Raw genomic sequence first — 25,471 nt, forward strand, 5'->3', positions numbered from 1 at the left:
GGTCTGCGTTGTTTCCCGATTGTGAGTTGCAGCAATTACACATCTTGCTTACAGAAACCAAGTTATAATTCACAATCTGTCCCACTTTCAGATGAGAAGCCTAAAGAAGTGGGGCTAAAAAAAGACAGAGGTACTTGGCATGAGTTGGTGTCTGTGGCGTAATGAGTAGGCTTTATTTGCATGCTTTAACTGCAGTTAGGACTGACCGTTTGGAGTCTCAAAGCATGGTCAATCTCTTTATTAATCTTTTGTTGATGGACTAATTTGTTCAACCTGTTGGCCTAATATCTTTAGGTTTACTAAGAATGCTTAAATATGCTTCTGCATTTGATATATACACTCCCCTAAAGGATTATTAGGAACACCTGTTCAATTTCTCATTAATGCAATTATCTAATCAACCAATCACATGGCAGTTGCTTCAATGCATTTAGGGGTGTGGTCCTGGTCAAGACAATCTCCTGAACTCCAAACTGAATGTCAGAATGGGAAAGAAAGGTGATTTAAGCAATTTTGAGCGTGGCATGGTTGTTGGTGCCAGACGGGCCGGTCTGAGTATTTCACAATCTGCTCAGTTACTGGGATTTTCACGCACAACCATTTCTAGGGTTTACAAAGAATGGTGTGAAAAGGGAAAAACATCCAGTATGCGGCAGTCCTGTGGGCTGAAAATGCCTTGTTGATGCTAGAGGTCAGAGGAGAATGGGCCGACTGATTCAAGCTGATAGAAGAGCAACTTTGCCTGAAATAACCACTCGTTACAACCGAGGTATGCAGCAAAGCATTTGTGAAGCCACAACACGCACAACCTTGAGGCGGATGGGCTACAACAGCAGAAGACCCCACCGGGTACCACTCATCTCCACTACAAATAGGAAAAAGAGGCTACAATTTGCAAGAGCTCACCAAAATTGGACCGTTGAAGACTGGAAAAATGTTGCCTGGTCTGATGAGTCTCGATTTCTGTTGAGACATTCAGATGGTAGAGTCAGAATTTGGCGTAAACAGAATGAGAACATGGATCCATCATGCCTTGTTACCACTGTGCAGGCTGGTGGTGGTGGTGTAATGGTGTGGGGGATGTTTTCTTGGCACACTTTAGGCCCCTTAGTGCCAATTGGGCATCGTATAAATGCCACGGCCTACCTGAGCATTGTTTCTGACCATGTCCATCCCTTTATGGCCACCATGTACCCATCCACTGATGGCTACTTCCAGCAGGATAATGCACCATGTCACAAAGCTCGAATCATTTCAAATTGGTTTCTTGAACATGACAATGAGTTCACTGTACTAAAATGGCCCCCACAGTCACCAGATCTCAACCCAATAGAGCATCTTTGGGATGTGGTGGAACGGAGCTTCGTGCCCTGGATGTGCATCCCACAAATCTCCATCAACTGCAAGATGCTATCCTATCAATATGGGCCAACATTTCTAAAGAATGCTTTCAGCACCTTGTTGAATCAATGCCACGTAGAATTAAGGCAGTTCTGAAGGAGAAAGGGGGTCAAACACAGTATTAGTATGGTGTTCCTAATAATCCTTTAGGTGAGTGTATATATATATATAATAAAAGAAAATGCTGTAAATGTTTTTTGAAAACCAACATAGACACAAAGATTACATTTCTACAAACGTGTGTTTTAAACTATATATTGGATAAGCTTAATTGTCAATTACCTAAATAGGAATGCAATTAAAAAACAGGGTGGATGGATGCAAAAACAGGTTTGGTGTGAACAGCCCCTAAGACAGCTCAGCCGCATGACGTATGTTTGCATGGAAGAAGTAAGATGTGGCTTCTGAGATGTGAACGGTGTATTTTGTCCCACTCATTCTCAGAGCATCCCGCCGGGACGTTGGGCAAAAGCTGAAATCAGCTTTGAAGGAGCAGCTAGAAGTTATTCACGAGAAGATTGAAGCCAAAAAGATTGCCAAACTAGCCCTTGCTGAGGTCCGTAGCGTTTTGGCTCAAGCGGAAGAAAAGAGGAACGCCGCTCTTGCTTCTAAGAAAGCCAAAGAGGAGGCAGACGCTAAACTTCGGGAGGAACAAAAACGAATTGAACAGGAGAAAATAGCCAAGAAGAAGGTAGAGAGGGAACGAGCGGATCAAGAACGATTGACCAAAGAAAAAGACAGGATTGAAAAAAAGAGAGCAGAAAAAGAAAGACTGGCCAAAGGAAAGACAGAAAAGGAGAGAACAGAAAAGAAAAGGCTGGACAAAGAAAAGGCAGAGAAAGAAAGACTGAAAAAGGAGAGAGGAGAAAAAGAAGGAATCGCCAAAGAGAAGACTGAAAAGGGAAGGCTGGAAAAAGGGAAAGCAGAAAAAGAAAAGAAAAAACAGAACGAGAGAGGGGAGAAAGAAAAGGCAGAAAAAGAAAAGAAAAAAACGAAAGAGAGAGGAGAGAAAGAAAAGGCAGAAAAAGAAAAGAAAAAACCGAAAGAGAGAGGGGAGAAAGAAAAGGCAGAAAAAGAAAGGTTTGCAACAAAGAGAGCGGAAAAGGAAAAAGTGGAAAAAGTCAAGAATGAAAAAGGAAAACTAGCCGAGGAAAAGATAGAAAAAGAAAAAGAGAGAGCAACAAAGGAAAAGACCGCTAAAGGACATGGACGACAAGATGACCAGTCAGAAAAAGAAAAAGAGGGAGCTGATGAAAAGAAAGAGGAGAAAGCATCGACCCGAGGTCTACTTAAATCTTCAGACAAGAAAAACAAGTAATTGTATATGGAAAGCCAAAAGGGCCAAAAGCAGAGAAAACCTGATTAAGGTTTGACACAAGCGGAACGAAGATATTTACCAGCTGGATCAGTGTTGGGGAGTAACTAACTAAAAATAGAGACTTAACTGCTTTTTTCAGTCATGTGACTGTAACTCCGCTGTTTTCAAAACAATGTAGTTTTCATAGTAACTAGTTACATTTATCAACGAGTAGCGGTGTGGCGTTACGCAACATCGCTGTTTTCGTTGCGTAGTATTGCGTGAACAAATACAGGTTAGGGAACTGACCCAATAATCAAACGCACTCACGGAAAATGTTCTCTTAAGTAGCGTCGGGAAATCATTTATTTTGCAGAATCTATTTTTTCAGATGGTTCATGTAAATCAACGTTTGAGTTGCCGCACAGAAGTCCCTGCATTTTCGTGTTTGTGGCGAAACGTTTAGTTAAATGTTGCTGTTTATCACTTTGTTGTAGAATAAATTATATGAATGAACATGTTTAGTAGTTTTGGTAATTGTTTCTATTCTAAATGTATGTGTTTTAAGTTGTTTTCTTGGCAGATATATACTGCCCTGATTGCCAAATTATATAATAAGATCTAATGCGAATATATTTGAAAAGATAGTATCCGCTAAAACAGCTTTAATGTAGATTGATACGTTTTGTTATTAACTTGTATAGGCCTAGCTGACTAAATTGCAAAGAGTAGCTTGATTGTAGTTGAAGTACTTAAATTATGACTTGCTTGACAAGCTACAAATTGAAAGTATCTTTTATGGAATTGTTTCTGATGATTCAGATTTTGTTGTTGTTGTTGTTGTTGTTCAAGTCAAATCCAACTTTTTGGATCATGTTTGTAAAACTTGTATTTGACACTTTTTTTGCAGTTCAGACTGCACTTATTTGTACGCGAATATGGGTCTGAGATGTTAGATCAGATTTCAATCGTTGTTTTTTCTTCTTCCATAATTTGCATTGCACATTGATTTCATGCACTATGGCGAGCTGCACAAAATGGACTTCAGCAGTGGCAAAATTTCCATTTTTCCATCCTAGCTTTCCAAACCGACAGCTACTTTGTTGTCGCACAAAAGTCTCTTGGCGTCGTCTTGGCGTTTAAGTCATTAATGTGACAACCAATGTAGTTTATGTCTGAATATAATGGACATAAATGCACATTAGAGGTGAGCAAAGGACAGAGAAATTGAAGAATGTGTACTGTGCTGATTGTTCTCAATTATATTGCCAAAAACATACTAGTGAATGTAAAAAAAAAAAAAAACTATTGCACAATTAATTGTACGTAATTATTTAAGTGTTTTTTGTTTTTTTTTGACAATAATTCAAGAGACTGAATATTTTATTTTCAAAGTACTTTTTTATGTACCTGTTTTACCCATTTTAGGACACCAGATGTTAAACCGAAACCTGGTTCCGGAAATTGTTGCATTTTTAATTCAGTAGCTGCTGATTTTTATAGTTGTTTGATATTTGAATATAGTTGTGTATGAACTGATGGTTGATCGTGTTCACAGTTGAGGCAAGTTTATCACTGGTTATAATTAAAACATTTTGCTTTTGCTCAAAGACTGTTTTGTGGTTACTGAAGATATGTGGCTTCAGATGGACGAATGACAAGATGTGGCCGTTTGCATTTTACTGTGAAATGAATTTCATTGCCTGAAAGAAAGTCGTAATGACCTACAAAATGTGTACTTTGTACCTTGAATGTCTAAATGAAAGTAATATGTTTGTTTTAGAAATGTAATTGAGTAAGAGTACAAGTATTCAATTTCTATAATTCCTGAGTAAAGCACAAATCCCCCAGAAGAATACATAAAGTTAGAGTAAATAAATACAATTTTGTTGCGTTGAACTTTAAATCCCAGGATTTCTTTACTTGCAAAATTAAGTTATGTGCAGTTTAAACATACAGTTGAAGTCTGAAGTTTACATACATCTCAGTTTTTCACAATTCCTGACATTTAATCATAGAAAACATTCCCTGTCTTAGGTCAGTTCGGATCACTATTTTATTTTAAGAATGTGAAATGTCAGAATAATATTAGAGATAATTATTTATTTCAGCTTTTATTTCTTTCATCACATTCCCAGTGGGTCAGAAGTTTACATACACTTTGTTAGTATTTGGCAGCATTGCATTTAAATTGTTTAACTTGGGTCAAACGTTTTGGGTTTCCTTCCACAAGTTTCTCACAATAAGTTGCTGGAGTTTTGTCCCGTTCCTCCAGACTGAACTGGTGAAACTGAGTCAGGTTTGTTGGCCTCCACACTCGCACATGCTTTTTCAGTTCTGCCCACACATTTTCGACTGGATTGAGGTCAGGGCTTTGTGATGGACACTCCAATACCTTGACTTTGTTGTCCTGAAGCCATTTTGCCACAACTTTTGAGGTTTGTTTGGGGTCATTGTCCATTTGGGAAGACTCATTTTCGACCGAACTTTAACTTCCTGGCTGATGTCTTGGGATGTTGCTTCAATTTATCCACATAATATTTGTTCCTCATGATGCCATCTATTTTGTGAAGTGCACCAGTCTCTCCTGCATTAAAGCACCCCCACAACATGATGCTGCCAACCCCATGCTTCACGTTTGGGATGGTGTTCTTCAGCTTGCAAGCCTCACCCTTTTTCCTCCAAACATACCGATGGTCGTTATGGCTAAACAGTTCAATCTTGTTTCATCAGACCAGAGGGAATTTCTCCAAAAGTAAGATCTTTGTCTCATGTGTACTTGCAAACTGCAGTCTGGCTTTTTTATGGCAGTTTTGAGCAGTGGCTTCTTCCTTGCTGAGCAGCCTTTCAGGTTATGTCTATATAAGACTTGTTTTGCTGTAGATCTAGATACTCGTCCACCTGCTTCCTCCAGCATCTTCACAAGCTCCTTTGCTGTTGTTCTGGGATTCATTTGCACTTTTCGCACCAAACTAGGTTCATCTCTAGGGGACATAATGTGTCTCCTTCCTGAGTGGTATGATGTCTGTGTGGTCACATGGTGTTTATACTTGCATACTATTGTTTGTACAGATGAATGTGGCACCTTCAGTCATTTGGAACTTGCTCCCAAGGATGAACCAGACTTGTGGACGTCCACAAAAAAAAAATTCTGAGGTCTTGGCTAATCTCTTTTGATTTTCCCATGATGTCAAGCAAAGAGGCGCTGAGTTTGAAGGTAGGCCTTAAAATACATCCACAGGTACACCTCCAATCAGAAGCTAATTGTCTAAAGGTTTGACATAATTTTCTGGAATTTTCCAGCTGTTTAAAGACACAGTTAACTTAGTGTATGTAAACTTCTGACCCACTGGAATTGTGATATAGTCAATTAAAAGTAAAACAATCGGTCTGTAAACAGTTGCTGGAAAAATTACTCTTGTCATGCACAAAGTTGATGTCCTAAACGACTTGCCCAAACTATAGTTTACCAATATGAAATCTGTGGAGTGGTTAAAAAAATATGTTTTAATGACTTCAACCTAAGTGTATGTCAACTTCTGACTTAAACTGTATCAGATTATGAATGTTATTCTTTATATAATTCACACAACTTTCAACAAATATGCAAATGAGAAAAACTGCTAATTTGTACCAATGTTCTTTCAACTCTTAGTTGCTAATTTGTTTGTATTCATTGGGTTTGTTTTATCCAGTGTAGTGAGACCTTTATCCTTAGTTTTTTAGTGGTTGACTGTTGTGTAAAGTGATTTACAGTTTATATATATATATATATGCTAGTTCTTGTAGGAAAAGTGGTCCCTTTGGACACTTAAGCCACACTTAAAAATATAACGCATAAGATAAACTATCAAACCAAGTGGCATCTTCAAACAAATCCTGCTAGACATCGATTTTCTGCCCCAGTTTTAGTATTTCCTTAAATTAACTGGTTCCCCTCAAGCTCACACAGGAGTAGTTCAGTACATTTAACCATCAACATGTTTCAGAAAGTGTCACATTACTTTAATTTTGAACAGTGTATATATATATATATATATATATATATATATATATATATATATATATATATATATATATATTTGTATTATCATTTATAACCTGACAAACAGTCTGCATATGTGTCAAGACATTTATAGATATTCATATAGTATTAATTGAAATGATTTATCATCTGTGTTCATGTGGTTGGTTTTGGAAATGTTTTTGATGAAGTATCAAGGTAACTGTTTCTTCACCAAACTGTGAAGCCTGAACAAAACTGTTGGGTGAATACATGTTTACACATTAGCTTCCACTCAGCTGCAAGCAATGAAAATAGCTACATGGTTAGCTAGTTAGCTATAAGCTTGTTTTCACGGAGAGTAAAAGATGGACCAGCATTGCGTCTCACCAAATAGGTAAGCATTTGCATGAAATCAACACTCGACAGACATAATCCACCACCGCGCGCTGTTGTCTGCTGAGCTGCAAAAAGATGCTCTGATGTTTACCTTTCAATCTGCTACATTACTGACTGCACTGACAAACTATAGCTACTAACAGCAAACAGACATGAGTGACATGGTTGTCAGGGACAGGGTTAACGTTGTATTAGTTATATTGAAAAGGGAAAATGATGGGGTCATCGTTTATTAACTTTCCAGTATGTATTTCACAAACTAGTTAGCAATTTACCGCGAAGACACCGCTTAACTCTGTACCGCATAATTCTGCCCTGTCCACAGAGCCACCGTCAGCTCATAGAGTCAGCTCTGTAAACAATGGAGTCGGAGCGCACTCTGCTGGACAAACTACGTAATGACACCAATTCTAAAGCATTGTTTTCTGCATAATATTTTCAGAATTTTTTTTTTTCATATCGGTAAAATATACGCCGATACCTATATATTGGTTAAAGGCTAATATTGGCCAATACCGATATATCGCCGAAAAGCTAAGATCAGTCGATACATCGGTGAAAGGCTAATATCGGTCGATACTGATATATCGGTGAAAGGCTAAGATCGGCCGGTACGGATATATCGGTGAAAGGCTAAGATCGGTCGGTACCGATATATCGGCGAAAGGCTAATATCGGTCGATACTGATATATCGGCGAAAGGCTAAGATCGGCCGGTACGGATATATTGGCGAAAGGCAAGATCGGCCGGTACGGGTATATCGACGAAAGGCTAAGATCGGTCGGTACTGATATATCGAGTGAAAGGCTAATATCGGTCGATACTGATATATCGGTGAAAGGCTAATATCGGTCGATACTGATATATCGGTGAAAGGCTAATATCGGTCGATACTGATATATCGTGAAAGGCAAAGATCAGCCGGTACGGATATATCGGTGAAAGGCTAATATCGGTCGATACTGATATATCGGTGAAAGGCTAATATCGGTCGATACTGATATATCGGTGAAAGGCTAATATCGGTCGATACTGATATATCGTGAAAGGCAAAGATCAGCCGGTACGGATATATCGGTGAAAGGCTAATATCGGTCGATACCGATATATCGGTCAAAAATATGGGAGTGATATAATAGAGTGAAAAATATGTGTTTATAAAGTACCCATAATTTGTGTGAAAGTGAATAAAACACACATTTGTTGTAATCCTCTAGTGTTCATTTCACCAGGAAACTGCAGCAAAAGGTAGAACATGGCACTTAAAACTCAGTTTGCAAAAATCTAGTTATAGTAACATTCTCTATGAGATTAGGTTGAATATTTCATTCATTTTTGAGTGGGTGATGTAACTTATTCTTGAGACAAGTTAGAAAAAGGCTAGTCTTTAAAAGAAAAAAGACTCTTGGGAGTTAGAATAGCATACTACATACCTCTGCTGCTCTACTTGTAAGTATGCTCCATACAGTATTTTCCTGTATACCCAAATTACTTACTACCGTTGCTTAACAGTTAATTGTTTGCATGCTGTTTCCTATACTGCTTTTTAAAGAATAGTAGTCGTTATACTGCATAATAAGCAGTTGGCAGTTCATTAGATTTCCCTTTGTCCTTGTGTGAGATTGTTTGTTACAGTTCTGAGCAGGTATGGTTTGTTTCTGTGAATGTGTCTGATTTTAAACAACATTCACGCAGGAATGACTGAGAAGCCGGTTATGGTGGCATCAACAGAGCAGTCTTTGGATGAAGCGGGTAAGGAAACCATGAAAACATGAAGATTCTTCAGGCTGCGACAAACCAATGAACCTCACTTTCTGAAAAACTTCTAATATATTTACTCAAATGCTTAAATATGAACACTTAAAATAAGGTTTGCAATTAATATTTATTTATTATTGGGATAATGATGTTGCATGAAAACTGAGAAATTCTCTGTCATTTACCGATTTAAAAATAAAATATATATATTTTAATTGACGGATAATACCAAATGCTGTCTGTTTTATGGCCGATAAGAAAGAAAACCAAATGAATGTAGTGTATCGGTTTTGACTTCATGCATTGCACTGCTGCCACACGATTGTCTGATTAGAGAATCACATGAATAAGTACAGTGCTGTGAAAAAGTTTTTGCCCCCTTCCTGATTTCTTCTAGTATTTTTCATACTAAATAGTTTTAGATCTTCAAACAAGATATAAGATAAAAAAGGCAACCTGAGTAAACAAATATACTCTGATCAGTCACAACATTAACAACACTAACAGGTGAAGTGAATAATATCGATTATCTTGTAGCACCTGTCAAGGGGTGGGATATATTAGGCAGCAAGTGAACAGTCAGTTCTTGTATTTCATGTGTTGGAAGCAGAAAAGATGGTCAAGCTTACGGATCAGAGTGACTTTGACTTTGAATTGTGATGGCTTGATGACTGGGTCAGAGCATCTCCAGAACGGAAGGTCTTGTGGGGTGTTCCCGGAATACAGTAGTTTGTACCTACCAAAAGAGGTCCAAAGAAGGACAACCGGTGAACCAGTGACAGGGTCATGGGCGCCCAAGGCTCATTGTTGTGCGTGGCCAGCAAATGCTAGACCGTCTGGTCTGGTTTTTGAAACGATTAAGTGCGAGATATAATATATATATATACATTTAAGCAATATCACACTGGCAATCGTGCTATATGGCCCTACATCAGCACTGTTGTGATTATCTACAGCACTCGGCCTGCGGCTGAAATCACAGCAGTGCTGATATAGGGCCATATAGCACGATTGCGAGTGTGATATTGCTTAAAAAACAGTTCAGTGAACACATACATTGTAGTGTGCTTGCGTGAGTGTGTGCGTGAGAGCGTACGTGACAGCGTGAGAGCGTGCGTGCGTGCATGCGTGAGCGTGTGCGTGATTGCGTGCGTGATAGTGTGCCTGCGTGCGCGTGTGTGAGCGCGTGCGTGCGTGTGTGTGTGTGTGAGTGAGTGTTAGAGAGAGAGAGACAGAGAGATGGAGCATGTGTGATCATCTGTTGCCACTCCCAAGCAGAGATGCTGTCAGCTTTCTGAAGATCAGCTTTCTCAGTGGAAAAATAGCATCCAAGCGGGGGTATTCCTCTCTATTTCGCAGTAGCCGATGCTTAAGAGTCGATCACTATAGAAACCGCAATGTCCTCCGCCATTTTAAACAGCACCCATTGTGTCATTAATCAGCCTGTTGTGTCTCTCAGCTGTGATGAGCTGTAATGCTGAAGTTGTTCGTTTAAAGCCGTTTAAAGTTATTTCCGAGCTTAAGAAGTGTAGCAGTAATACAAGCGATCAGGAAGAGCTGATTCACTTCACGTCACCTGACTGGCTCATATTACACACAAACTGTAATGTGACATGAAGTGGGAATAGAAGTTATTCTATATGTAAATAGCGTTCATAAATGTGTCTGCAACATCTGTTAATTTTGTAGAGAACGATAAATGTATGATCCGTAAAAGATGTATTGAAGAGATGGTCATGTACTGTATGGCCATTTACTTTTTTCAGGTTCATCAAAAGAAGAAAAAGCGAAGAGTCCAACGACAGAGAGTGAAAAGGAACCGGAGACTAGTTTCATGTCAGGTAATGAAGGTAAGATGTTAAGAAGGTTATTGTTTACATTTTTAAACTTGCACTTAAACTTACCATGAAGGGCACAAATCGCTGATTTACTAATTTGTCATTTTGCAGAGGATTTTTATTGAACTATAATTGTAAATATTGATGATAATACAAAATATGTGTCCTTCAAAGACTTACCACACTCTTCACCTGTGTCTTCTCTCAATGTTGAGCACACATTAGAGTCCACAACAGGAGAATCTACACCTCCAATACAGATTCAACCAGAGACACCTGCAGCTCAACCTGCGTCTGAACCACCGTCCACTCTTGAGACAAGCGAGTTATCAGAGGAACCCACACCAGAGTCTAAAACAGAACCAGAAGGTGCCGTATGTTCAGCTTGCTATCAGTGCTGTTTATTGATTTATAAAAGTAGTTTTAGATGTTGCTGTAGGGCTGGGTAAAAGTATAGATTTTTTGACGCATCGCAATCTTCATTGATTCTTAAATCCAAAGATTGATCTTTGACCCTATGCGCAACTCTCTACAATGCGAGTAAATCAGTCGCACGTGAGACCACGTTACATACTATGCAACTAAACATGTCCGTGATTAGCCACTAGCTCATAAATGTTCAGATTTCACTCACCAGTGATTGAGTAGCGTATTGGTAAAGAAGTTCTGCATCCTTTACTGCATGTTAAGAGTAAAAGTTTGGTTGTCCAAAGATGAGATCCACCCAATCCATTTATCATTGAATTAAACAACAAAAAATAAACATTCAAATCTAATCACGAATGATCCATGACAAATCGCATGGATGAAGAAGCCATTCGAGTCCTCTCTTGTTAATATTTGCTCGTTTACAGGCGCTCTTTATAAAACCGCTGGTTTTCTTAAAGAGACAGTACCGATTTTCTTTTTGGCATGTTCTAGTAATCAAATACTTTAAAATAGTATACGCATGGATGAAGAAGCCATTCGAGTCCTCTCTTGTTAATATTTGCTCGTTTACAGGCGCTCTTTATAAAACCGCTGGTTTTCTTAAAGAGACAGTACCGATAAATTTGTTGTTGCATGTTTTACTAATCAAATACTTCAAAATAGTATACGCATGGATGAAGAAGCCATTCGAGTCCTCTCTTGTTAATATTTGCTCATTTACAGGCGCTCTTTATAAAACCGCTGGGTTTCTTAAAGAGACAGTACCAAAAAAATGTTTTGCCATTTTTTACAAATCAAATACTTTAAAATAGTATACGCATGGATGAAGAAGCCATTCGAGTCCTCTCTTATTAATATTTGCTCATTTACAGGCGCTCTTTATAAAACCGCGGGGTTTCTTAAAGAGACAGTACCGATTTTTTTTTTTTTGTTTTGGCATTTTTTACAAATCAAATACTTTTAAAATAGTATACGCATGGATGAAGAAGCCATTCGAATCCTCTCTTGTTAATATTTGCTCATTTACAGGCGCTCTTTATAAAATTGCTGGTTTTCTTAAAGAGACAGTACCGATTTTATTTTTTTATTTTTTTGTTGCATGTTTTACTAATCAAATACTTTAAAATAGTATAAATTATGCATTAAACCAAATTAGGTGTAATAAAATATTACATATGCAATATAATATCAGATTTATTGATAGTTGATACATGGATTTGTACATAAAAAATATAGCTGAAATGTGACTAAAATGATGAAAAACAAATCAAATGTAATTTGTAAAATTCATATTTTGTAATGAATCTAATTAGAAGGTCCCCTGAATAATTAACAGGATTATGTGGGAGAGAATTTATTTAATTTGTAATCAAAATGGAAATCATAACATACATTTTCTTAAATGAATCGATATTTAATCAGAATCGAATCAAGAGCTTGTGAAGCTAATCAAATCTGGAAATCTGTATCAATACCCAGCCCTAGTTTTAAACGAAAGCCTCATTTTGTGATGAATTCTTTACAGCCAAAAAGAAGAAACCTAAACTTCTTAATAAATTTGACAAAACAATCAAATCGGAGATCAACGCCGCTGAGAAATTGCGTAAAAAGGTAAAAGCATGTGTATACTATTGGAAGAAAAAATGAGGACTTAGTTGTTTTTCATGAAATTTAGCAGTAAAAATGAATACCTGTTTTGTTCCCAGGGAAAAATAGAGGAATCTCTTCATGCTTTTGAAGCTCTTGTCCAGAAATTCCCACATAGTCCCAGATCTCGCTATGGCAAAGCCCAGGTAACACAACTAATGAAAGTTAACATTACTGTTTAAATCCAAAACTGCTCACACTCTCATCATTTGACTTTAGTAACAAACATCAAGTCTCATTCACTAATCATGCATACGAAACTTAAACAAAAAGACAAACACGCACAGGTGTCGGACAGCTGTCTGTAAATCTCTCTCTCTGTTGCACTGCCATTTTCGGTGGGCCCTTATCCCACCAATAGCCTGATTAGGGGCTGGGTGTGTAGCATCACGACCCGGCCCCTTTCCTGCCACATTCCTCCCTCGCTCTCTCAGGCCGGGGAGCCCCGCCCGGCATGACGTACACCCCCCCTCCTTCTTTCTTCTGCCCCGTCTGGAGTGGTGGTGGCGTAGTGGGCTAAAGCTGTTAATCAGAAGGTCGCTGGTACGATCCCCACTGCCACCACCATTGTGTCCTTGAGCAAGACACTTAACACCAGGGGAAGGAAACAAAAATGTTTTGGTAACTACGCCGTAATGGCGATTGTGCCAAATTAACAAAACATTTAAAAAAAAGAGAAAAGGCCAACACGGAGCGGCAGTGGACGAGAGAGGGAAAAAAAACACTTTCTCGCCGGTTCTCCAATATGCCGCAGCTTGGTCCTCGGCCATTCCTCCACCCTCTAATGGACGACAGCCGCGCCTCCCCGGGTGGATCGGAGGCAGTCTTCCAGCCCCTGGCAGACGGAACGCCCCTCGCGTTCTCGGGAAACAGAAGGGGTCTCCCGCGCCCCTGGCAGCGGTTCTCCCGCTCCAGGCGGTTGGCCAGGAACCCCTCCCCGTTTCAGCGGCTGGTAGGGGTCTCCTCCGCCGCTGCCAGCATCCCTGACTGCTCCAGGCGGTCGGTTTGGAGCCCGTTCTTCCTTCGCAGTTGGCGGCCGTACCTCCGCTCTCAGGCGGCCGGGCTCCTCCGTCCCCCGGCAGATGGCCGCAGCTGCTCCGTTGGGGTGGATGGGAGTGGCGAGGACTTTACAACGGTGCATCCTTTCTCGTTCCCAGATTTCGGCACCAGTGTAAAGGGGTTAATGGAAAGGAAGAGGCGAGAACCGGCTTGAGAATATAAATAAAACAAAAGCTGTCCGTAAATCTCTCTCTCTGTCGGTCCGCCATCTTCGGTCGGCCCTTATCCCTCTCGAGGGCAAATTTGCCTGATTAGGGGCCAGGTGTGTAGCATCACGACCCTACCCTGAATCAGAGACACCCAGTGGCCTTCGAAAACATGGAATGCGTTGATGCTAAATGCTTTTTATATATATATATATATATATATATATATATATATATATATATATATATATATATATATATATATAATTATTAGAAATTAAATAACTAAATGTCTTTAAGTAGTACGCTTTTCTGAGAAATGTGCATTTGTGTGCAGGCAGAGGATGATATGGCTGAGAAAATGCGCAGTAATGACATGCTTTTGAAGGCTGTGAATACGTATAAAGAAGCAGCTGAGCTCCCAGACGCGCCACCTGACCTCATCAAAGCGACATTAAAGAGACGTGCAGACAGACAACAGTTCTTGGGTATATATAAACACATCTCAATGACTTCCTGTTGACTTATATTGTTCTTTAAATAAGCCAAGTTGTGGTGGTTGCTAAGGCAAGCATCACTATTACCGTTGCCTATACTGTGGGTTAGGGATTTCCTAAAGTATTAAAGTTAAGCATGTTAGTATTTAATATCTACCATACTTGCCACCAAAAAGAAACATTATGCCCCCCATCTGCCATTGAGTGAACAAACCAATAGCCTGCCCCTGACTAACGGCATTGGTTGAGTCAATGTCATTGTCTCTCTTGAGACGGGTCACTCAAAACTCTTATCTCTTGTCTTTCGTTCTTTCTATCCAGCTGTCCGTCTGTCTCTGCCTATTTGTCCGTCTATCTATCTGTCATTCTGCCGGTCTATTTTTTGTCTGTCATTTGTCCTTTTATTTCTAATTCTTTCTATCTGTCTGTCTATCTATCAATCTGTCTGTCTGTTGTTCTTTATGTCTGTCATTCGTTCTATCGAGCTGTATGTCTGTCTCGGTCTTTTTTGTCTGTCTGTCATTTGTTCTTTCTATCTGTCTATCTGTCTGTCTATTGTTCTCTATGTCTGTCATTCATTCCTTCGAGCTGTCTATCGATCGGTCTGTCTGTCATTGTGTATGTCTTTTGTTCTATCTATCTGTCTGTCTGTGTCTGTCTTGGTCTGTCTGTCATTCTGTCTGTCTGTTTATTCATCTGTCTATTTTTGTCTGTCTGTCATTCGTTCTTTCTATTTGTCATTCTATCTATCTGTCTATCTGCCATTCTTTGTGTCTATCTATCTGTCTATCTGCCATTCTTTGTGTCTATCTGTCTGTCTGTTGTTCTGTCTGTCTTTCATTAGTTCTAACTCTGTCTGTTGTTGTTTCTGTCTATCTTAACTGTTTGTCTGTTGTTCTTTATGTACGCTATTTCTATCAATCTGTCTGTCTGTCTGTCATTGTGTATGTCTGTTGTTCTATCTGTCTGTCTCAGTCCATTAGTTTGTCTATCTGTCATTCTGTCGGTCTGTTTATTTATCCGTCTATCTTTTTGTCTGTCTGTCATTCGTTCTTTCTATTTGTCGTTCTTTCTATTTGCTGTCTGTCTCGGTCCATTTGTTTGTCTGTCTATCTGTAGTTCTTTCTGTCTATCATTCATTACGTTCTATTTGTCGTTCTTTCTATATGTCTGTCTGCCATTCTTTCTGTCTGTCTGTTGTTCTGTCTGTTTGACATTCATTCTAACTCTGTCTGTCTGTTGTTGTTTCTGTCTATCCATCTGTCTGTCTGTTCTTTATGTCTGTCATTCGTTCTAACTCTCTTTCTGTTGTTGTTTCTGTCTGTCTGTCGTTGTGTATGTCTGTTGTTCTTTCTTTCTTATCTATCTGTCTGTCTGTGTATCTATCTATCATTCTCGGTCTGTTTATTTATCGGTCTATCTTTTTGTCTGTCTGTCAATCTATCTGTCTGTCATTTGTTCTTTTTATTTGCCATTCTTTCTATCTGTCTGTCTGTTGTTCTATCTATCTGTCTGTGTCTGTCTTGGTCCATTTGTCTATCTGTCTGTCTGTTCTTTCTGTCTGTCATTCATTCTTTCTATTTGTTGTTCTTTCTATCTGTCTATCTGCCTGTCTGTCTGTTGTTCTGTCTGTGTACATTCGTTCTAACTCTGCCTGTCTGTTGTTCTTTTATTGATCTGTCTATCTTTTTTCTGTCGTTCTTCCTGTCTGTTGTTATTTGTATCTATCTTTTTATCTTTCTGTCAGACTCTCTGTCTGTCTGTCTATCTATCTGTCATTCTGTCGGTCTGTTTATTTATCGGTCTATCTTTTTGTCTGTCTGTCATTCTTTCTGTCTATCTGTCTGTCATTTGTTCTAACTCTCTGTCTGTCATTCTTTCTGTCTATCTGTCTGTCTATTGTTCTCTATGTCTGTCATTCATTCCTTCGAGCTGTCTATCGATCGGTCTGTCTGTCATTGTGTATGTCTTTTGTTCTATCTATCTGTCTGTCTGTGTCTGTCTTGGTCTGTCTGTCATTCTGTCTGTCTGTTTATTCATCTGTCTATTTTTGTCTGTCTGTCATTCGTTCTTTCTATTTGTCATTCTATCTATCTGTCTATCTGCCATTCTTTGTGTCTATCTGTCTGTCTGTTGTTCTGTCTGTCTTTCATTCGTTCTAACTCTGTCTGTTGTTGTTTCTGTCTATCTTAACTGTTTGTCTGTTGTTCTTTATGTCGTTATTTCTATCAATCTGTCTGTCTGTCTGTCATTGTGTATGTCTGTTGTTCTATCTGTCTGTCTCAGTCCATTAGTTTGTCTATCTGTCATTCTGTCGGTCTGTTTATTTATCCGTCTATCTTTTTGTCTGTCTGTCATTCGTTCTTTCTATTTGTCGTTCTTCCTATTTGCTGTCTGTCTCGGTCCATTTGTTTGTCTGTCTATCTGTAGTTCTTTCTGTCTGTCATTCATTACGTTCTATTTGTCGTTCTTTCTATATGTCTGTCTGCCATTCTTTCTGTCTGTCTGTTGTTCTGTCTGTTTGACATTCATTCTAACTCTGTCTGTCTGTTGTTGTTTCTGTCTATCCATCTGTCTGTCTGTTCTTTATGTCTGTCATTCGTTCTAACTCTCTTTCTGTTGTTGTTTCTGTCTGTCTGTCGTTGTGTATGTCTGTTGTTCTTTCTTTCTTATCTATCTGTCTGTCTGTGTATCTATCTATCATTCTCGGTCTGTTTATTTATCGGTCTATCTTTTTGTCTGTCTGTCAATCTATCTGTCTGTCATTTGTTCTTTTTATTTGCCATTCTTTCTATCTGTCTGTCTGTTGTTCTATCTATCTGTCTGTGTCTGTCTCGGTCCATTTGTCTATCTGTCTGTCTGTTCTTTCTGTCTGTCATTCATTCTTTCTATTTGTTGTTCTTTCTATCTGTCTATCTGCCTGTCTGTCTGTTGTTCTGTCTGTGTACATTCGTTCTAACTCTGCCTGTCTGTTGTTCTTTTATTGATCTGTCTATCTTTTTTCTGTCGTTCTTCCTGTCTGTTGTTATTTGTATCTATCTTTTTATATTTCTGTCAGACTCTCTGTCTGTCTGTCTATCTATCTGTCATTCTGTCGGTCTGTTTATTTATCGGTCTATCTTTTTGTCTGTCTGTCATTCTTTCTGTCTATCTGTCTGTCATTTGTTCTAACTCTCTGTCTGTTGTTGTTTCTGTCTATCTTTCTATCTGTATGTCATTCTGTTGTTCTTTGTCGTTTTTATCTGTCTGTCTGTTGTTCTTTTTATCTATTTTTAGTTCTCTCTGTCTGTCTGTTGTTCTTTCTTTCAATATCTGTCTGTGTGTCTTTCTGTCTGTCATTCTGTCAGTCTGTTTATTTATCTGTCTATCTTTCTGGTAGACAAACAAATTGCAGAATCATGTTATGCCAAATTAGGAAAATATTGTCTTTAACATCTGTAGCATTGACAGCTGAATGCAATAGAACAGGGATGAAAACTGTTTTCGTTGAATTGTTTACGGGCTCGATGTGAATAGACCTTCCATTGTAAGTTTGTCTCACAAATCGTCATGGATTTGGTGTGAACGGGCCTTAAGTCTCATGCATCTGTGCAGGTCGTACGAGGGGATCTTTAGCTACTTTGGAGAAGCTAGTTCAGATTTTCCCTGAAGACGTCAGTGTAAAGAATGATCTGGGAGTGGCTCATCTTCTCATGGGGGACAACAAGAGCGCTAAACGAATTTATGAGGAGGTAAGAAGCTCATCAAGTAAAGGATAATGTATAGTCAGCTGGACATAATGACCATCTCACTACATTTATCTTGCTTATTATATGTCTACTTTCTGTCTCTCTAGGTCTTAGCTGCTGCTCCAAATGATGGATTTGCCAAAGTGCATTATGGGTTCATTCTCAAATCTGAAAACAAGATTGCAGAGAGCATACCATACCTGAGGGTAATAATGCCTCTAATGCGTGGACACAAATGTATATACTTCCACCCACATGCATGCACTTCAGTGTGTGTGTGTGTGTGTGTGTGTAGGAGGGTTTGGAGTCTGGCGAACCAGGCACAGATGACGGGAGATTTTACTTTCATCTCGGGGATGCGTTACAGCGAACGGGAGACACGAGTGTAAGATGGCATATAAGTTATCATCATTTAGCATGAGTTTGTGCTTGAAGGAAGTCATTGGTTTGTGTTTGCATGTAGGCGTATGACTGGTATGAGGCCGGGCATCAGCGCGGTCACTTTGCTTCTGTATGGCAGAGATCTCTGTATAATGTGCCAGGACTCCGCGCTCAACCCTGGTGGACAGCAAAAGAGACGGGATATACAGATTTGGTCAAGGTAAAGATTGTTTGATTTTATGCATGCCTCAACTGTGTTCAGTGAATATTATGAAACCTGTAACGAAAATGCCCCCTTGAAATAGTAAATTCAAGGGATGACCTTAACCTTGTATTTAATCCTGAACACTTCAAAGGATGTGCTCTGCTTTCCTCTAGTGTGTTTTTGTATTCATTTCTAGATGTTGGAGCATAACTGGTTGACTATAAGAGATGAAGCATTATCGGTGTTGGACAGCAGCAGCGGACAGTTCCTGCCAGAAGATGAGAATCTGAGAGAGAAAGGAGACTGGGGCCAGTTTACACTGTGGCAGCAGGGTAACATTCAGTTGAAGTCAGAAGTTTACACACACATTGGTTGAAGTCATCTTCATTTTTCCAGCAGTAGTTTTACAGACCGATTGTTTCACTTTTAATTGACTATATCACAATTCCAGTGGGTCAGAAGTTTACATACACTAAGTTAACTGTGCTTTTAAGCTGCTTGGAAAATTCCAGAAAATTATGTAAAGCCAATTAGCATCTGATTGGAGGTGTACTGAATTGAAGGTGTACCTCAGGGTCCCCACGGATCCTTAAAAAGTCTTAAATACAACTTTCTGTTTTTAAGGCCTAAAAAAGTCTTAAATTGTCTGGAATGTCTTGAATTTTCGAAAGGGAGGTATTCAATTTCCCAATTCACCGAGCGAGTGAAATGTCTCCATCTGGTTTCGTGTATTTTTTTAACCGCAATTTTATAAGTGACCAGCGCACCTTTAGGGGCAGCATTTGTTCTTTGCGGGTGTCATCTGCATTCCGTAGAACTAGAAGGCTACTGGAGGAAGTGTAGTGGTTGCAGAGTGAGTGGGCGCGGGCGCGAGCAGGAGAAAGCGGGAGAAAGAGTTGGTAAGCCAGTTAGCGAAACGCTTAGTGACATTATGGGCAAATGTCAGTTTAACGACAAGTGGTTGGAGGATGATAAATATAAGGGTTGGTTGAAGAAAACTGAGGGAGGCCCGATGTGATCTCCGCAAAGAAAAATATACAGTTGGGGACAATGGGTCAAACAGCCCTAGATTCCCACGCGAAAAGTGAGAAACACAAGCGCTACATTGCGGATCAGTCGGGTAGTTTACCTATTCAAATATTTACAACACCGTCACCAAGTGCTCAGACAAGTACACCTGCTACTAGTAACGTTTGGCTTATTGCGTCTACCTCCAGTGCGTCTAACTCTGCCTTCAGTGCGTTCTCTAACACAGCCACGTTAAAGGCAGAAGTGCTCTGGGTTTTACGCACAGTTAGCCGCCACCAATCTTACACGTCAAACGATGACATTCACACCGTCTTCCAGGGGATGTTCCCGGACTCCGAGTGTGCGCGCGCGTTTAGTTGTGGCAGAGACAAGACGGCGTATCTTGCGCGATTTGGCATTGCTCCATATGTGAAAAAGGAGCTTGTGGCACGGATTAACCAGGGAAACTTTGTCATCATGTTTGACGAAAGCATGAACAGCGCAACAAAGAGTAAACAGTTGGACCTGTTGTTCAGCTGGTACTATTTGCCGTTTATTGCTTCGTTTTTTAAATGTTTCAAGGTGCTTGCTCCAGTAAGTCAGTCTTCTCCTTGCTGCTACAGTGGGAACTGCACTTCCAAAACACAAGACTTGGCTTATCTAAGCAGTTTGCATGTCTAACCTGTTGTTCACAATGTGTGTGCTAAAGTTAGTAAAAAAAAAAACTATTACATAAAACAGTTTTAAGTTGTCGTATTTATCTTTTTTGGCGTGGTATAGTCTTAATTATTTCATTTAGATGTTTTGAAAAGGTCTTAAAAGTCTTTAAATTTGCACTTAAAAAATGTGCAGATACCCTGGTACCTGTGGAAGCATTTTAAGGCCTACCTTCAAACTCAGCGCCTCTTTGCTTTGACATCATGGAAAAATCGAAAGAAATCAGCAAAGATCTCCGAAACTAAATTCTGGTTCATCATTGGGAGCAATTTTCAAAAGCCTGAAAGTACCACGTTCATCGGTACAAACAATAGTATGCAAGTATAACCATCATGGGACCACGCAGCCATCTAACCGCTCAGGAAGGGACGCAATCTTTCTCCAAAAGATGAACATAGTTTGGTGTGAAAAGTGCAAATCAATCCCAGAACAACAGCAAAGGAGCTTGTGAAGATTCACCCACCCATGGAAATTCTCTCATCATTTTACTCACCCTCATGCCATCCCAGATGTGTATGACTTTCTTTCTTCTGAACACAAATGAAGATTTTAAGAAGAATATCTCAGCTCTGTAGGTCCATACAATGCAAGTGAATGGTGACCAGAAATGTGTATCTCCAAAAAAATCACATAAAGGAAACATTAATGTTATCCATATTCCTCCAGTGGTTAAATCCATGTCTTCGGAAGCGATATGATAGGTGTGAGTGAAAAACATATCAATATATAAGTATATAATTTTCCCTTCCACTCACATTTATTAATTTTTTTGACTGTTTGCATTCTTCATGCATATCGCACGTACTGGTCAGGGAGGAGAGTTAATAGTATAAAAAGGACCTAAAGGGGCCATGAAATGGAGAATAAAATAAAAACATCCTGTAAGTTTTTCAGAACTCAAAAATCCTCCCCAGTCTGTAAAGAGCATTTATATTTACCACCCTGCTGAAACATCTTGTTTTGAAATCGGTGTATTTGTGACATCAGGAGACATCGCTTATTTGCATGTACACGGCCCACAACATGCGTCATTGGATTTGGGTGTACGGGTGGGAGAAAACGGCTCAAGTTAATGCTGCATGGTGAGGATGTCAGTATCAGTTGTTGTTGTGTGCCTGGATGTGAAGAAACTGCTCCGAGGGATCCCAGTGTTGGGAATAAATGGCTTGAATGTATTTTTATCGACATGCCTGATTGCTACAATGCGAGATTACTTGTTTGTTCAACACATTTTACAGCGAACTCTTTCTGAATCACTCACAATATGCTGCAGGTTTCACAATATTTCTTCTATTAAAGATGTGTTTTGCACATCTTTTATTATTGCATCCTGGAGTAATCCCAGAAAGTAAACCATTTATTTCTAATCATTTATCAGTGTGCTTGTAATTAACAATAAGCCATCGTTTAACACTAAGTAGAGGTGTGCAACCCGACCCAGGCCTGACGGGTTTGAAATCCTTTTCAAGTAGGATTTCAGGTTCAGGTTTTTAATTAATGGATAAAATAAACAGGCCAGATTCGGTCATTTTTTCCAAGTAGAATTCGGATTTGGGCTTTTAATAATGATAAAAATAAACAGGCCTACCAAACTTGTTTCGTGCACGTGCTCTCACTCAGACATGCACAATCGGATGGGTTTTGGGGCGTTCACACCAAACGTGTTTTTGCATGCATTTGCTCAGTTTTACAATTTTTTTTCCTATGTTAAACACATGCTGAACGAATGACTTTAACTGTTGCATCATGTCTTGTGCAGGACCGGCACATTTTAAACACTATCAAGTTAAAAAGAACTTCACGTTGAAACAAAATACATGTCCAGACCCCTGCAATCCGTTTCATTCGCTGCGTCTAGATTGTTTTTAGTGCAGGTGTCACAAAGATTCAACGTTCTGAACAAGTTCAGGCTGCAAAGAGGTGCCTGTTACATTGTTTAAAATTATTCAAAATTGTTCTGCCCAGTTTTGTTAAAACTGTGTGTTTACTGTTACAATACTGCTACGAATGTTGCCTACGATGCTAGCAGATAATACAGCCTATTGCAACAGTACTTGCTAGGAGAAGAAATGATGAAGACAGCAAGCGATTTCGGGTTCGGGCTTTAAATCTGACGGTATCGGGTAGGGTCGGTTTCCAGTTTCATTGCATTTGCAGACCTCTTTCGCTAAGTAACCTCTTGAATAATTGTATTATGTGTGAAGAAACCACAAGGAACATAAAAAATATAGATATTATTTAAAAAGCATTCTCACCCACACCTATCATATCGCTTCTGAAGACATGGATTAAACCACTGGAGTCGTATGGATTACTTGTATGCTACCTTTGTGTGCTTTTTGGATCTTCAAAGTTCTGTTCACCATTCACTTGCATTGTATGGACCTACACAGTTGACATATTCTTATGAAAATCTTGATTTGTGTTCTGTAGAAGAAAGTAAGTCACGGACATCCGGGATGGCATGAGGGTGAGTAACTGATGAGAGAATGGCCATTTTTAGGCGAACTATCCCTCTAAGTAAGACACCTCAACGTTTATTTGTTCTCAGGTCGAAAAGTTGCTGCTTCGTGTCAGAGTGTGCCTAAAACTTGTGCTTTGCTAGAACGTTACCCAGAGTCTACAAGCTGTAAAAGAGGCCAGGTACATATCAGTCCCTTTATATCAGATGCATGCCTTTTATTGGACAGTAAACGGTTGGATTATTTTGATACAGGAAAACATTATTTTTCTCTTTCAGATTAAGTTTTCAGTGATGCAGCCTGGTACTCATGTTTGGCCCCACACGGGTCCTACTAACTGTCGACTGCGCATGCATCTGGGCCTCATCATCCCTCCAAAGGGCTGCAAGATCCGCTGCACAAACCAAACCAGGTCAATTAAGCACAGAAACACGCATGCACACATACACGCATGCACACATGCACACATACACGCATGCACACATGCACACATGGACACATGCACACATGCATTCTTGCTTTTTGTTTATAAAAATAACCGATATAACATTTTCATCTCTTTAATTATAATATGGTTAATTTGTGCTATGAATGTTAATTTTGTTTCAGGGAATGGAAAGAAGGAAAGGTGTTAATATTTGACGACTCGTTTGAGCATGAAGTCTGGCAGGAGGCAGAACGCTACAGACTCATCTTCATAGTGGACGTCTGGCACCCACAACTCACCCAATTACAGAGACAGAACCTGTCACCCATATAAAGCAATGGTCCGATCAAAGAGAAAGACGGTCCGCAGCCAATCGGAGTGACTGATTTAATGTTCGCAGCCTTTACAGGTTTCAGAAACCACAACCATCTATATTGCTGTCCTGTGGTACTAAACACAAGGCGATATGACTTTCATTTGTATGTGCTTGTATCAGAATCATCTTTTGGTCATTATGATGATTAGAAGTGATTTTTGAAGAACATTATGAATGGAAACTTCAGTTCTGTTTCTGTGGTCTGAAATGGATGTTTTTGGACTCAACTATGAAGTTTAATAAACAGTAGGTGAGGGGTAAAAGTTAATGAGATGTGTAGATTTGGCTGGATTTAAAGGTATGATTTAGGAGTTCAGAAGCAGTACACAAGTTAAGGGACCAATTATGAATTGAAAATATGTTAATTTTTTTTATTATTTGCTTTTGTTACTGAAAAGAAAACACTAATTACTTTCTGTTATAGGTATCATGTGATTGAACATTTGTGTGAGTGAGTGTGTGTGTGAGTGTGTGTGCGTCTGTGTGTGTGTGTGTGTGTGTGTGAGTGTGTGTCTGTCTGTGTGAGTGAGTGTGTGTCTGTGTGTGTGAGTGAGTGTCTGTCTGTGTGAGTGAGTGAGTGTGTGTGTGTCTGTGTGATTGAGTGAGTGTGTGTGTGTCTGTGTGAGTGTGTGTCTGTCTGTCTGTGTGAGTGAGTGTGTGTGTGAGTGAGTGAGTGTGTTTGTGTCTGTGTGAGTGTGTGTCTGTGTGAGTGTGTGTCTGTGTGTGTGAGTGAGTGTGTGTGTGAGTGAGTGTGTGTGAGTGAGTGTGCGTCTGTGTGTGTGTGTGTGTGTGTGTGTGTGTCTGTCTGTGTGAGTGAGTGAGTGAGTGTGTGTGTGTGTGTCTGTGTGAGTGTGTGTCTGTCTGTGTGAGTGAGTGAGTGTCTGTGTGTGAGTGTGTGAGTGTGTGAGTGAGTGAGTGTGTTTGTGTCTGTGTGTGTGTGTCTGTCTGTGTGTGTGAGTGAGTAAGTGAGTGAGTGTCTGTGTGTGTGACTGTGTGTCTGTCTGTGTGAGTGAGTGAGTGTGTCTGTGTGAGTGAGTGAGTGTGTGTGTGTCTGTGTGAGTGTGTGTCTGTCTGTCTGTGTGTGTGTGTGAGTGAGTGTGTGTTTGTGTCTGTGTGAGTGAGTGTCTGTGTGAGTGTGTGTCTGTCTGTTTGTGTGAGTGTGTGTGTGAGTGAGTTAGTGTGTGTGTGTCTGTGTGACTGTGTGTCTGTGTGAGTGAGTGAGTGTCTGTCTGTGCGAGTGTGTGTCTGTCTGTCTGTGTGTGTGTGTGAGTGAGTGTGTGTTTGTGTCTGTGTGAGTGTGTGTCTGTCTGTCTGTGTGTGTGTGTGAGTGAGTGTGTGTTTGTGTCTGTGTGAGTGAGTGTCTGTGTGAGTGTGTGTCTGTCTGTTTGTGTGAGTGTGTGTGTGAGTGAGTTAGTGTGTGTGTGTCTGTGTGACTGTGTGTCTGAGTGAGTTAGTGTGTGTGTGTCTGTGTGACTGTGTGTCTGTGAGTGCGAGTGTGTGTCTGTCTGTGAGTGCGAGTGTGTGTCTGTCTGCGTGAGTGCGAGTGTGTGTCTGTCTGCGTGAGTGCGAGTGTGTGTCTGTCTGTGAGTGAGTGAGTGTGTGTCTGTCTGTGAGTGAGTGAGTGTGTGTCTGTCTGTGAGTGAGTGAGTGTGTGTCTGTCTGTGAGTGAGTGAGTGTGTCTCTGTGTGTGTG

General features: G+C 39.8%; 1 protein-coding gene across 3 annotated transcripts in view; it reads left to right on the top strand.

Annotated features, from left to right (window-relative positions):
* unm_hu7910 (un-named hu7910) overlaps positions 1–23,750 on the top strand; it is a 41,718-nt gene extending 17,968 nt beyond the window's left edge. For 2 of the 3 annotated variants that reach the window (XM_052092335.1, XM_052092342.1), the window contains exons 4-17: positions 8,797–8,853; positions 10,626–10,709; positions 10,923–11,066; positions 12,652–12,737; positions 12,833–12,919; positions 14,316–14,466; positions 18,070–18,206; positions 18,311–18,409; positions 18,499–18,588; positions 18,667–18,804; positions 18,986–19,121; positions 23,066–23,157; positions 23,255–23,388; positions 23,586–23,750. In XM_052092335.1, the coding sequence (XP_051948295.1) occupies positions 8,797–8,853; positions 10,626–10,709; positions 10,923–11,066; positions 12,652–12,737; positions 12,833–12,919; positions 14,316–14,466; positions 18,070–18,206; positions 18,311–18,409; positions 18,499–18,588; positions 18,667–18,804; positions 18,986–19,121; positions 23,066–23,157; positions 23,255–23,388; positions 23,586–23,736 (1,586 nt within the window). In that variant the 3' untranslated portion in view covers positions 23,737–23,750. The remainder of the gene's footprint in view (positions 1–8,796; positions 8,854–10,625; positions 10,710–10,922; positions 11,067–12,651; positions 12,738–12,832; positions 12,920–14,315; positions 14,467–18,069; positions 18,207–18,310; positions 18,410–18,498; positions 18,589–18,666; positions 18,805–18,985; positions 19,122–23,065; positions 23,158–23,254; positions 23,389–23,585) is intronic. The other variant, XM_052092350.1, reaches the window with a different exon arrangement.
* Positions 23,751–25,471: the final 1,721 nt, after the last annotated feature.

Source organism: Xyrauchen texanus, chromosome 2 (genome assembly GCF_025860055.1).
Source record: "Xyrauchen texanus isolate HMW12.3.18 chromosome 2, RBS_HiC_50CHRs, whole genome shotgun sequence".
In the NCBI taxonomy this organism is placed as follows: domain Eukaryota; kingdom Metazoa; phylum Chordata; class Actinopteri; order Cypriniformes; family Catostomidae; genus Xyrauchen; species Xyrauchen texanus.